Raw genomic sequence first — 14,197 nt, forward strand, 5'->3', positions numbered from 1 at the left:
CTCTTATTTTGTTATAACTATAATGATCATATAAAGATGTGCCTTTACCTCACTGGTTGTAGAAAAAGCTTCTTATATTCGTTAGCATAGCTAGCTAACCAGATGCTAATAACAACAAAGTTATTGACTGTATGATCAGTGTGACAGATGAGCAGTACACCACTGGGCTCACAACTAAAGAGTAAAGACACAGCCACGCAAAAACTGTGGCATGTGTATGGCTCCTTATCTGAAGTGCCGGAGCGGCGTTCTGGTGCTCTCCGTCAGCACTACACCCTGTCAGACGGGTTAAGGCTAGAAAGGATCCGTCTTGTGTAAAACTCTCGCGAGAGTTTGCAAGTCACGTTGCTGAATGTTTACTTTTGGCAGGCAGCCTTTCAGTTACGATCGTTAACATCAGTTGGCCACAGCAAATGATGATGAGAAGCTAAACTAACTATTAATTACAGGGAGTGTGATTGTTGAAATAGGGTGTTAGCAGTCTTGCTGGTGTTCAAAGAAGAATGACAACACTGTAGATCACCAACACTATGGTTTATTTTTTATTCACAGGCAAGTCAACGTTGTCGCAGTAAAAGTCCCAAGGTAGCTCCTGGTGCAATAAAATGTTTCCTTTCAGTGTTTTACTATTAAGTCTGATGTTTCTCTATTAATATTGCTGCTGAATTAATGTGTATGTTGCATCATGTTACTGCTGTAGATGTGTTTCCGAGCCGCTCCGATTACAACGAGAGTTACAACGAGAACGTGACGTCATATTTACACNGGGCAGCATTTTCTCCTCTCCTTTCGGTTAGGGAGGTCCAGTTGTTCCTAAGCTAAAGGAGGTTATAAAGGAAGTTTGAAACCTCCTTTCCTTTCATTTGGAGAATTGGAACGGCACTTATCATGGCTGCCACTGACGTACTTCCGGGTCATTTCACTTGGTTAGGAAGGTTCCTAAGCTAAATGGACTATTGGAACGCAACCCTGCTTTCAGACGAGACATATACCACGTGACGACACGTTAGGCTCGTGTTGTGTTCAAGGACCCTGACCTTGGCCAGGAAAAACAGGCACTCGCTTGTTAAATTATTTTGCGTTCTAGATTTCTTTAATTTTTTTCTTTTTTGCGTGTGTTTATAAATTACCTCGAGGGCCGTACCAAATGGTCTCGCAGTCCGTGTACGGCCCGGAGGCTCCCCCTACTTTAAAGCACACAGCATTATTATAGTAACCTATTATGGCGGTGATGATAAGACCAGCTTATTAAAGGTCATAGTTTTAGCTGGCCAGATGTGTTTCTAATAGCTGTGTAAATAACATTAATACAAATAAAAGCATTGTTTTCTTTTCATAGCATCTGCTGCCGTCATTAAGGGCCTGGCTTGTGCTTTAAATCAGACGCACGCACGCACGCACGCACGCACGCACACACACACACACACACACACACACACACACACACACACACACACACACACACACACACACACACACACACACACACACACACACACACACACACACACAGCGTGACCCAATGGGAGCGGGGACAATGTGAGAAGAGAGGATGGAGACATCTGTTTTTTCTCAGTGTGTTTCCAGATGAAATAAAAGAAAAGTTGGTTGTCAGAGCAACTTTTCTAACTGAATCATAAGAGAGAAGCGATGGGGGAGGTGTAACGGTACAAAGTGAACGGAGGGAGGGCAGTTAAAGCGCCGCCGTTCGCCCGCATCCCCGCCAAAGTAAACAGGAAATATAGCCGTCATAAAGCCTTGATAGGTTCTGTTAAATTGAATAATGCTCAAATGTAAGATTATGCTAATGAGGTATATGACGAGGGAGAGGAAGTGTGTATGCGGCAGTATGTGTTTACATGGCTTGGTGTTTATGTTAATATATCAAATACAAGTGCAGCAAATGTAATACAAGCAAATAAAAGAAAATAAATCATTTCAAAATGTATTTTTGTATGGGTGGCGTGTGTGCTTAAAGCAGGTAGAACAATGAATTATTAAATTATGATATAGTGGCAAATAAAATGGATTTGACTGTACTGGTATGTGTTTGTGTGTGGACTTATGTAATCTTTGAATGTTATGTAAATCACCAATTAATGCACAGGATTTAGATCAATATTACATGTTATGTTACAATAAGTCTAAATCCAACCATTGAATCATTTAAACAAACAAATATGTGTATGAAAATAGAACAATTTATCTTGCTTAAAGGTTTCCAGAAGATTTTAGAGGTACAACGTTTTTATTCGACAGCAGTGGTACTGTATGTACATAGTGTGTGTTCTTACCCGGCTCCAGTCATCGTCTCTGTGTTGCTGATAGCCAGGCTCACCACCTCCGACACGTCCACCCTGCCGATGGCCGACGGGTTTCGCTCGCTCTCGTAGTAACTCAAGAAACCGCCTTCCAATGTACACCAACGACGCGCCATGTCTAAAAATACACACAAACATGTAATGAGAAAAACTTTCAGATACATGTAAGAGAGCTTGGGCATTATTGCTTGAACATTTAACTGCTCACTTAGAGGTATGCTGGAGACCTTCCAGAGATAATCTAAGATGGGCTTTTGAAAGGTCAAAAAGTAAGAAATAAGGTGGTGATACGCTGTCAATGTGGGAAATAGGAAAGGGTTGTTGCTATCTTAGCTTCTGCCGGTGTGGAGTACAAATCCTTTTAGCATCACTATATGTTTGCTAGATGTAAATAGTTCACGTGCAATGCATCCTGGTATATGTACAGTAGGTTATGTTTGCATAGTTCTGCAAGAAGGACAACGGAGCTTTCTCCATTAAAATTCTGGGCAATACGTTTCTTCAATGGACTTCATATATCGTCAACACTGTTTGGACTTCAAAATAAAAGGTGCCAGATTACATAGAAATCAGAGATAGTTGGAACAGATACTGTATGTAATATTGGATCACTGATATGATGCATATTGATGATGCGTTCTGTTGGATTACTAATGTAGAGCCATCCATTTGCATGCTGATACATTTTGCAAATTGCCTATTGTTTGTAGTCAGAAAAAGATATTAATTATAGCCTGCAATGCAAATGATTGGTTGGTGAACAATAAGCACCCTATTAAACACAGCTAATGACTCTTAATAAGACAGAACGGCACTACTGCAAAACTGTTTCAACGTTTAGAGATAAGACACTATGCATTCGGCTTTCACACATGGATGAATGTATTGTGATGTCACACTGTCAAAGGCCTCCACTTTTTTTCCTTCTAAAGAGTGAGATTAACTCTAAAACACAAATATCCCAAAACCAAACCAAGCAGCTCTAAATAGTAGTTCGAAAATAAGTCAAAACATAACTGGCAGACTGTGGCCTTCATTTCAAATCAACAAAAGATGTATGGACATGGAGAGAAGAATACAAACATATCATTGTTGAAGAGAGGAGACTCAGTTATGTCTCTTCCATATGCTTTCAATTAGAGGACAACTTAGTCAAGCTGTATACTGTACGTGAGTTAAGACACTCTAAATATCGAGCAGATTTCAATCAGCAGACATGATCCCAGTGGAAAAGGCTGGGAAACACACAGCATTGTCTTTCATGACTGTCTGACTGTGCAATTTACATAGCCAATGAGCATGAAGTTCATGAAAACATACCTAATTTTGGATTTTCAAAGTCAACGTGCCATCTGCTTTTGTGTTCCGCAAACAACACACACACCCATACACACACACACCACACTTGTACCCCCTGTCGCTTGCAACTCCAAAGTTTCAACTGTATTCATCTCATGAATATGTTAATTGTGTATTTCTCTGCCAAATGTGTGTGATGTTTCTGAAGGAACAGATATAGTTCCAATAAAAAAAAAAGGATGTGATAAGCATAGGAAAGGAGAATGTCAGTTTTGCTCTATTCACCCCTGCACTGTCTCTCTGTATGGTTCTTTCTGACTATCTCTGTCTTGTTCCGTCTCGGATAAACAATCTGGACACAAACAGCTTTAAAACTGACTGAATAACTAATATTTTGTTGCTTACTGTGGCATTTAGAGAAATACTGTTGTTCTGACCTTACTTCGTGTCGAAGAACAATTATTCCACCAGCTGAAGAATTGTCTTTATCTGAAATCACCTGTGAGTGTAACAGTTTTGCATGTGTGTGTCTGAGCGTGATGATAGAGAAAGAAAAAGAGTCTGGTATTTAACATTATTATCAACCCAATCTATCTGACAGAACCCACGGTTTTTCTTGGTGATGGAAAATAATGTGAATTGCTTCACTTCTGTTCGCAAATGTGTCCCTGGTTTGCATAGGTTTCGTAGAAAATGCCACGTCCATCATTTTCCTACGTGTGCTACTCCAGAACATTTCGTACAATAATTGTCTGTAATTCTTGCCATCGTTCCCTCTGTACCTCTGCTAATGGGGTGATTACTGAGTCATTTTATTTGTAAAATCTGAAACCCTCACACAATCGTGTTCTTAAGAGGCAGACTCTATTTCCTAACTGAAGTCAATTGCTTTCATAGGCTTTTAGATGACTGTAATGACATTGATTTTCTAGAAGTGTTGTTTGAAAATGGTCCTGTGGCTGTAGAGATTATGCATTGGTTAATTTACTGGTAGGTACAAACCAGGGGTAAGTGAGCCCTAACCTGGACCCACAAAATAAATATGAAGGGTCACAAGATTATGTAGGGGTAGTAAAGGACAATAAACAGCTTTTTGTGGGCATATTGCCCATTTGTTCTGACGTTCATGTTCTCCAGAGGAAAAACCCCTTTTTAACCCCTGACTTTTCGTCTAGCATGTCCCATTTGTGGTGTTGAGTTAAATGTGTTGACACTTGTTTGATATATATTGCTTTGCAATTAGAAATGTACGTATTGCCCGACCTTTAAGTCTAGCACCATTGAGTCAGAATCCAATATTTGCAATATGATGGTTTATTAAACAGTTTGGTTTTTCTTTACAAAGGGGATTCTGCCCAAGACCAGTAGTTTCGAAACCTGGGTCATAAGGTAACATTTAAATTAGGGCCGGGACTTTAACGCGTTAATTAAGATTAATTAATTACACAAAAATTAACGCATTTTAATCGCACTTATTTTTGCACCGCGGAACGTTTCTCACTGGATGAGTTTCAGGGGTACCGATTATACTGGAGCACCAACTAACGTTCATGACTTCAAACAACAACAAACCACAGTGAACAATAGTCAAACATGAACGAACAAGCTGATGAGACCGCTTTGGTTGGCCCCGTGGATGGGACATTTTGTTTTAAAAAACGGACGGATGGAAGCGTCGATAAGAGCACGGTTGTTTGCAAATTATGCAAAAAGGAATTTGCGTATCACCGCAGCACATCAAGCCTCAAGTATCACCTCAATGCAAAACCTATAGCAGCTAGCGTGGAAGCTAGCCGATGGAAGCTAGCCCGACTCGGAGTACAAGGACCCACACCCAATTCGCGTTGATCAAACAGTGGCCTATGCAACAGAGAGATTTTATTTTTCATCAGGATATTGGAAGAATAGGAGGGACTGAGGTCAATCACTGGCACTTTTTTATTTTATATGGTACAGTACACTTTATGTTGAACTATTTATTACGTTGTTGGTGCAACTGGCACTTTATGTTGAACTGTTTATTGTTTTGGCCAAGGTTATTGAGAGAGTTGGACTGAAATTGATTAGATTTTTGAAATCAACTGTTGGTAAATCAACAAAGTCTGTTATGGCCTCTGAAGCAACAGAGAGATGTTTTCTAATAGTCAGGGTTTCCAATGTTCTGAATGTACTTGAAAGTATTGTGTTATACTTAAAAAACAAAGTGTTATAGTTTACAGAAGGTCTACCTACCTATAGGCTACCTGAATCTCTGAAATGTACTATATTCCTAAATATGCTATTGCTACACTTTATGGCAAAAATTGCACTTTTCTGTTGGTCTTGGTTAAGAACCTCCTTGAAAAAAATAAACAATGTTTTGTTGCTTAAGCTTATGTATTCAGTCATTATTCAATGGGATATTAAAATCCATGTGAAACAAATTGCTTCTCACTGTTCTCAGGTCAAATATTGATGTGATAAAAAATGCGATTAATTGCGATTAATTAATTACAAAGCCTGTAATTAATTAGATTAATTTTTTTAATCGAGTCCCGGCCCTAATTTAAATGTATTCATATTTTGCATTTCCTGTGAATTACTCAATGACTTTACTTCTTTCTTAAATGACGAATATAAATAATATAAATATATTCAGTCAACTACTTACAAGCAGAAGACATCCAGTGACAAGCGCTTACAGAAGACATGGCTTTTTCTCGATTGTCCTAAGAATCAGAAATATTAATAGATCTAATTTAATGTTGGCACATGTGGCATCCGTATCATGTCTCCTTGAACTAAGTCGGACAAAATCTGCACACATTTCTTTTCTTAATTTTCCCTCAACTCTAAGGAGAGAAATCCCATTGTGAATCCGAAAAGCAAATTGCTACGGGACCCTGGGTCCAGAAAACGTGGACACGTGAATGAGCTCACTACTCCAACAACTAGTTTTTTGAATAGTTATCCTAATAATGGCCAGCACACCCACAAGAACAGATGCTCACATAAGGCCGAGGACACACAAGGCAGTGAAAAGAGAGGGATTAAAGGGAGGCCACAAGGTGTTGGGAGACTACAAATGTTTGACAAATGTAATTTCAGATACAGTTATCTCTTGTGTGTTCGGATTGTGATTTCATATGAAGGATTTGGTAGAATACAGAAGAGGCTATGCTGACAGGATTTAGACATTTCCAATGGAGGCCTGAAGGTTAAAGAATATCTCCATGCAGGCAGGAAGGAGGAACAAGATAGAACCTGTACCACTGGGGTCGCTGTCAGTTTCATCACGACTTCTTTGTAAATGTGGAATATCTGCAATGAGTTTCACTTTTTACTTTTAAGTTGAATGCAACTATTATTCAGCTTTGTTGGAATGTGTGGCACAAGTAACTTCTTAACAGAGCATTGAATGCCTTTGAATGCCTTCAGGATATTCCTACAGGAAACTGGCTTTATCAAAGACCTGCACATCACCGAAGCGCACGCATCCTTCTTTGTTTGTGGTGCAGCATTTCCTTAGCGGGTGGGACACCACTAGCTTCTACACAAGCATCCGTGCAATGTGGGGAACAATAGTGCTTGATTTACAATCAAGCAGCTGCGTCCATTGCCAGCTGTTCCACACACACAGCTATGGCCCCGCGGCCCAGCCGCTCTCCGCGGGAGTCCGCAACCAGCCGCCAGAGACAACGCTAGCGGAAGCCAACCGTGGTATATGCCTCCACCAGCTAAATTGGGCCAATTAGCTTCTACGCCAAGAGTGCTCCCTGCATTGCATTTTCCCGTGGAAGTGTGGAACCTTCTTCTCCTTTTTCTGCTTTTTTTCCCTCATCTCTGACAAAGGCAATTTGTAAAAATGTGCTAAATGCTCCACGTATGCGAGATGAGCAGGTTGATTAGACTAATCAAGTCATCAATGTGGCAATTAAACTGTCTTATTGTTCATTGACTGAATGGCCCAAGTTACAGAATAACATATTTACTCAAAAGTTTTGAGTCTGATTGTGTTCCCAGGTGTATTATTAACTTTACTTCTACAAACTTACCCAATGTGTCCGTAAACTTTTTTATTGACATTGCACAGATACCTGTTTTCAGTATGCATCGAAAAAGCTCCCTTTCCGCAGAATCACCCTCTTCCCTCCCTAGCTCGCTCGCTCTCCCACCTATCCCCCTACCGCCAATCTTCTGCCTATCTCGTCATCAGACTAAAATATCTGCGATGAAGACATCTGCTTGACAGCTTGTCAGGGGAAAATGGAAATTGAGAAACTGAAGGGATCTGAATGATATGTCTGTGCCAGGATTACAGCCCACTTCATTACAGGGAGGAATGGACAGATATGGCATTAGATAAAATAAAATAAAACACTATCTGCCATGTATTTCTGGCCTGAGCAACAGCATTACTAGCTCATTTAGGCAAGCAGAGGCCCATTAAGAAGAGCACTCCAAAAGCATATTGGATTAAGACAAATTGTTTAAACAGGCTTTGTGAGCTCCTCATAAAATCTAAAACAAAATAACATAAATGTGACTGCTTTAAAATTCTGAGAATTAAATATCCTTTAACAGCACATTTTTAGCTAAATTAATATTTGGTTCCCTATCCAAAACTGGACTCCGGCTTTGTAGATGCAAGTAATTGAATGTTCATATGGGCTCAGATTTGTGTCCTTAATAAAACTGTTAACATGCTGCTACTTAATTCTCTCCTCTCCACACCACCCCCTCGCTGTTCCCTCTCTGGCAGTTGTGAGTTACTGTTGCAGGCAAAAAACAGAGCGCAGCTGATGAGGAGAAGACCAAACTAATCAGAAATCAGGACTGCCATTTCCCCGCTGCCACTCACCATTTCAGACAGTAACTGCCGACTGGCTCTTTTTTTCCTCCCAAGGCTCTCACGAGCGCACATACACACACACACACACCCACACACACAGCCACGCACACCCACAACACACACACACACACAACACACACACACACACACACACACACACACACACACACACACACACACACACACACACACACACACACACACACACACACTCTTTAATGTGAAAGTAGCATGAGTCACTTTCGTACCCGTTAAGGGGGAGACTTCATTTACGCTACAATCAACTGCGTAAACCTAATATGGAGCGGAGCTCAAGCGAACAGCAAACAGCTATTAAAGTGGTGCCACGCTGGAGAATAAACCAGTTCAACCTTGATTCCGGCACAAATAACACAACACTGTTTCTCTAATACTAATCTATATTCCCAGAGGCATCTCAGTGTTTTATTTCATTATGGTGGACTGGCACAATGATCCCCCATGCCACCTCAGTCAAGGCCATTACCAAATTGTATGCCAAATTAATAAATGTCGTTCTCTCGATTTAGCTCCTATTACTGGAGGCATGAAACTCACTTGGAGTTGTCTCCAGACAAAAAGTTTAAGGTGCTGTGGCAGAGTGCTTTTATTAAGCCCTGAGCACCACCTATGAATTATTAAGAACAGGGGTGTATCTATAGACCGGCTAACCATTAGCCTGGGAGCGAAAGGCATCTTGGAGTAGATTCAAAAATACCTCATCGCTCCGTGCCCACAAAGTCCTGACAAGGCTTCTTCGTGACTGAAGAAGTTTGAACGCATTGAGTTTTAAACCCAACCGCTCTGAATCTTTCAGCACTTAAAGCGCCATTAAAGCACAAAAGCCAAACTTCGTACGGCTTTTCATAATAGATGACATAACGGGGTGTTTATCGGATGAGATATTACCAGCACTTATCTGGAGGGAGACCACTTTGGATACACTGTGTCTGTAAGTGGTACAAAATGCATAACAGTGGCTAAAATGGACCAGGACAAAATGGCGACCTGTAGCGTTATTCCATCTCCAGCGGCTTGTCATGTTGTCGGCAAACAGCAAAACACACTCTGTCCAACCAATGTTATTTTCATTTTTATACAAAATTAATATTTTAAACATAACATGGAAAAGACTAATGCTTGTTATCAAATATAGATACAATAACAACTTGTAGTGTAATAATGAAGATAATAATTACGCAACTCTGCACCCCCTCTCAACGCTACATAGAACCTTGGTGGCTTATTTTTGCTTGTTGTTTGGGTTTTTCAGCTCGCAACGCCACTGTGTTTTAGTTAGCTCTAACTGTTATCATCAAAGTTATTTCCAGACACAGGAAGCTGTTTTCCGCACACAAAAAAAGCCCTGATGACGATTCTATTGTCCGCCGTTCAGCACAGAACAGAATGTACAAAAGGCTCTGGCAGGGGGCTAGTTAACAAGCCAATTTATCACCATAGCAACTCCTGCCATGCAGCCGACACACTACTTAGTCTGGCGCTACACTATGAAAGGACTTTAACAAAGTAAAGCTACCTGTTGTGTTCGTAAAACTGATACGTTGATCATTATGTGGTTAAGCTAGGATGTTTAGGATGTCCCTTCCTCAATGCCTGTTTGTTTTTACCCACGCTAACATCAGCTACGGCTAAAGATCCTTCAATAATAATTAAGATACATGCAAATTGCTGTATGAGATCATTTCACTTTACTGTATATGTTATTGTACCCACTGCTAAATACTACATTCCCTCAATACAGACTTGGACTTGTATTGCTGGTTTGACCACGTTTGCAAAGAGTATTTATTTTCATTTTCAGACCACACATAACCACACAAGTGAATTTTGCGTCGAGGCAGAAGGATAAAAAATAAAGAAAATAACTGTGTGTATCTGACGCCTGAGGCATTCATTATAGTTCTACAAAACCAAAGCAAGTCTGTGTCCTGATCTGACATCCAAAGGTGAACACTACATAAGGCAGCAACAGCCTTCAGAAAACAAGAAGTTAGTATTTAGCTGGTGGTGCATTTAGAAAAATAACCTGACATGTCCACATCTTGGAGACAAAATAAAGGTAAAATAACAGTAAATGTATACGTGTCAGTAATGGGGTTAGAGCTTGCAACCCCTAAGCGACTGTTTTATTATTGCAACTTTAAATTGCAGAATTCGATAATACAACATGTATATCAAAGTCTTTCTAAGATTTAGCAAATGTATTCTGGTAAAAAAGTGTTTGGGTAGTCAGTTGAAGGCCAGCGTGTCTGTATCTGCTTTCAAATGTATATTTGATCATTATAAATTGCCCAACTGTCATTTTGGTTCAGAAATCTTTAGAAATAGAGGACTCACTTGTGTAAGAGTGTCTCTTTTCAAAAGGTAAGCCAATTTAAATGGGTAGACAGTTTAAAACAGTCTTATTCGTAACCAGTTTTATCATTTGGCCAATAAGACATCACTGGAGCGAGGCAACCATATTCCTAGATCTCAGCATTTATGAGTACAATATTGTCATAACCAACAGAATTAATGTCCTACAACTATGACATCAAGAGCCAAATTGCAGTACATTGGAATTATCCTTCAACAAATGTAATGTAAATGAATTCCATCTCTCCAAATAAGGAGAATTTCAATAGATATTCGAAGGAATTTCCCCCCCATCTCCTCTAAGGGGCAATTTCCCAGACCTCAGCCCTGTTCATTAGTAACATGTACATCCACCAATGAGAGTGGAGCATGTGGGGGTGGATAGAAAATGGAGATGGATGTCTTGCCCAGGACGTAGGCGATTACGCTCATCCACTGGCAGCTAGCTGCAATCTGCCACCCCCACCCGGAAACCTTCATTCGCTACATTTGTCCTCCATTCCCCCCCCCCATCCTCCACCTTCCCAATAACCTCCATCCCCAAGGGGAGCATCCAAAGCCTGCTCCCTCTCCTAATTACCCATGGGCCCTAGCAACGCTCCAGCTGTTGGAGAAGTGGGACCATAGCGGAGCAGGAGGTGCAGCAGCAGCAGCTGAGGAGTTTGGGTGTGAAATGGAGCCTGATTAAAAGTTTTAAACTGCCTTGGAAGACAAAATGAAGAGATTGAGAAGTTTGAGAGCTATTCTCTCTCAGGTGGGTTCGAACAGACTTAATTATTTTATTCATTTTCATCCACATTTTTCAACCTGACCCTAATTTACCTTGAACTTCCGTAGAGTGTTCACTGCAGGGTCGTCTAAGAACATCTTTCCGTCCGACAAGTATTCCCAGAGGACGGATGCGGAACGAATGTGAAAGACACATCCATTGATCGTTTTGACTGGACTGTTTAGTGTTCGGATTAAACGATTGGCAGTTTGACAGCTGACAGACTGACACTGATTGATTGCTCAGCGCTTAACTGGAGTAGACCTCTGACAAACACGCAGTTTAAACTGCTTACAAATGGATTGATGGATTGATTGGCCATGCCGGAGGTTTGAAAATAAACAGTTGCACTTTTTTTTTTTTCAAATCGCTCACCATCTCTTCCACGTCGGTCCAACGTCGTCTTGGAAGCGCCGGTGGAGATGTAGAGGAAGCCATCCATGAAGAGGGAAGCTTCGGAAAGGGAGGCGCTCTCGGACCACTGCTCAAGGACGGGGAAATCTACAATGAAGGGCAAAACATAGTAGATGAGAAAGGGAATGGTTTCCCTCATTTGTTGAATGGTGGCGGTGCAACATTCTGATGCTTTAAATCACATTTTTGTACATTTCTCCTTCACCTGCAGCTGTAATACTCCAGTATGAGTTTTAAATATAATTCTGGCCGTACTTGACCCCCAAAATCATAGAATAGCCTCCAATAAAACCGTATATAATTTGACAATTCCAGAGAAGGGTTAAGTGGTGCTTAATGGTTCAAGGAAATCTTCAAACCTCTGAATTTAAATTCGTTTTTCAAAAAACCCATTGGGTGATTTGAAAAATTCATCATCACAAAGTTGAAACCAGGGTTGTTGTTATTCATTTATTATGATAAAAGACTCAAGTAAAGGGGAATACATCTATAAAAACACAAAAACAGGGAGGCTATATTAGGTCTGGTTGGTAGGACGCTTAGAATGTTAATATGAGCTTCCTTCTAATATTGATATATAAACACATCTCACATTGAAAAACTCATTTGTAACATGTCATTCCTCAGAATCATTCACTAGGGAAACACAATATTGTTTTCATATCATAGAATTATCAAACTCCACTGGGAATATTAAGCTATGGTAGGAAATCTAGCAATGAAGCATGGCACTTTGCGGGAATCAATCAAGTTTTATTTATACAGCACATTTTTAAAACGATTTTTGGTCGAGCCAAAGTGCTGTACATATAATAATTACCTTACAGTAAGGACACTATACAGTAAATACAACAGCACAGTTTGTGCAGAATATCAGTATGAGAAAAACGACACCCTCTGACCTTAGACCCTCACATCGTACAAGGAAAAACTTCCTAGGGATAGAGCATGTATGCCTTTATTGCTGCATCAACAGAACGTAGCATGTTGCTATTAGCTGTCAGGATAGCAACATTGTTTTGTTTTTTTAATCAGAATACCTTTATTAGTCCCATAGACGGTACATGTACGTTGTTACAGCTTAATGTTACGTAGAAAACATACAAATGTATTGGAATATGTTCACGTTTTCATCAAGATTCTGCTCATCCCACAGGTGATTGCATCTTTAAATCCCACTCTTATTTATGTAAAATCGCGAATAAAGATCTTACAATACTAAAATAAACGATGGCTTTAAGATGGCAGCCTTGTTGAAGTGTCCTTAAGCAACACACTGGTGAGTATTTCCTGTCAGAAAAGCAGAACTTTTATCCATTTTCCTGAAATAAAAGTGCATAAAACATGATTATACTGTTTATTCAGTCATGACCTGTCACTTGGTCATCTAAATGCAAAGGTAAGATGTTCTTAAGCCTTCATGTACTGTATCTTTAGAAAAATAGTTTTATGCTCCATCTTCTTTTATTCTTTATCCAATTAAATTAGATGCCTTCCTGCCTCGTTTTCTTCTCAACTCCCTCTTCATCCTTTTCTCGCTAGCTTTAACACTCCCCACATTCAACCTTATCGTTGTCAAATTCAATTAGCTTCATTTCTGAGGTTGAATTTTCTGGCCGTGCCTTGGCAATATCTTGCAGATTGTATCTTCCCTACCTCCAGCTCTCTCATCAAGGAAGATAAAATTACTTTAATTGAAACTATTTTTAATTGAAGCAACATTTCCACCATTTAGCTGATGCCTGGTCAGAAAGCCATCTGTATAAGTTCTATATGTGGATTGTGTCAAACTAATTAAACGTGTGAAAATGCACATTAATAGTCTTTGAATTGCAGTAAAATAAAGTACAGCATAGCATTGAAGGTTTTTTACAGCCTAATATCACTTAAAGATAATGTCATAACAGTCAAATTCCTGAATTATGTAAGGCAAGGCAAGTTTATTTATATAGCACATTTCAACACAAGGCAATTCAAAGCGCTTTACAAAAATGAAAGACATTAAGAAAATGGCATTAAAAAGCAAAGATAATAAAAGTTACAGTGCAGTTTAAGATGTGAATAGTTCAATTAAAAGCAGCAGCAAAAAGAAAAGTCTTCAGTCTGGATTTAAAAGTAGTCAGAGTTGGTTTCCGGGAGTTTGTTCCAGATATTTGGAGCATAATAACT

General features: G+C 39.8%; 1 protein-coding gene across 1 annotated transcript in view; it reads right to left on the reverse strand.

Annotated features, from left to right (window-relative positions):
- Positions 1 to 14,197, reverse strand: part of arap2 (ArfGAP with RhoGAP domain, ankyrin repeat and PH domain 2) — a 110,645-nt gene that overhangs the window by 23,193 nt on the left and 73,255 nt on the right. The window contains exons 15-16 of the mRNA XM_010784885.1: positions 11,990 to 12,115; positions 2,295 to 2,439 (exon numbers count right to left, since the gene is read on the reverse strand). Coding sequence (XP_010783187.1) covers positions 2,295 to 2,439; positions 11,990 to 12,115 — 271 coding nt within the window. The remainder of the gene's footprint in view (positions 1 to 2,294; positions 2,440 to 11,989; positions 12,116 to 14,197) is intronic.

Source organism: Notothenia coriiceps, unplaced genomic scaffold (assembly GCF_000735185.1).
Source record: "Notothenia coriiceps isolate Sejong01 unplaced genomic scaffold, NC01 NC01_scaffold00026613, whole genome shotgun sequence".
Taxonomy (NCBI): domain Eukaryota; kingdom Metazoa; phylum Chordata; class Actinopteri; order Perciformes; family Nototheniidae; genus Notothenia; species Notothenia coriiceps.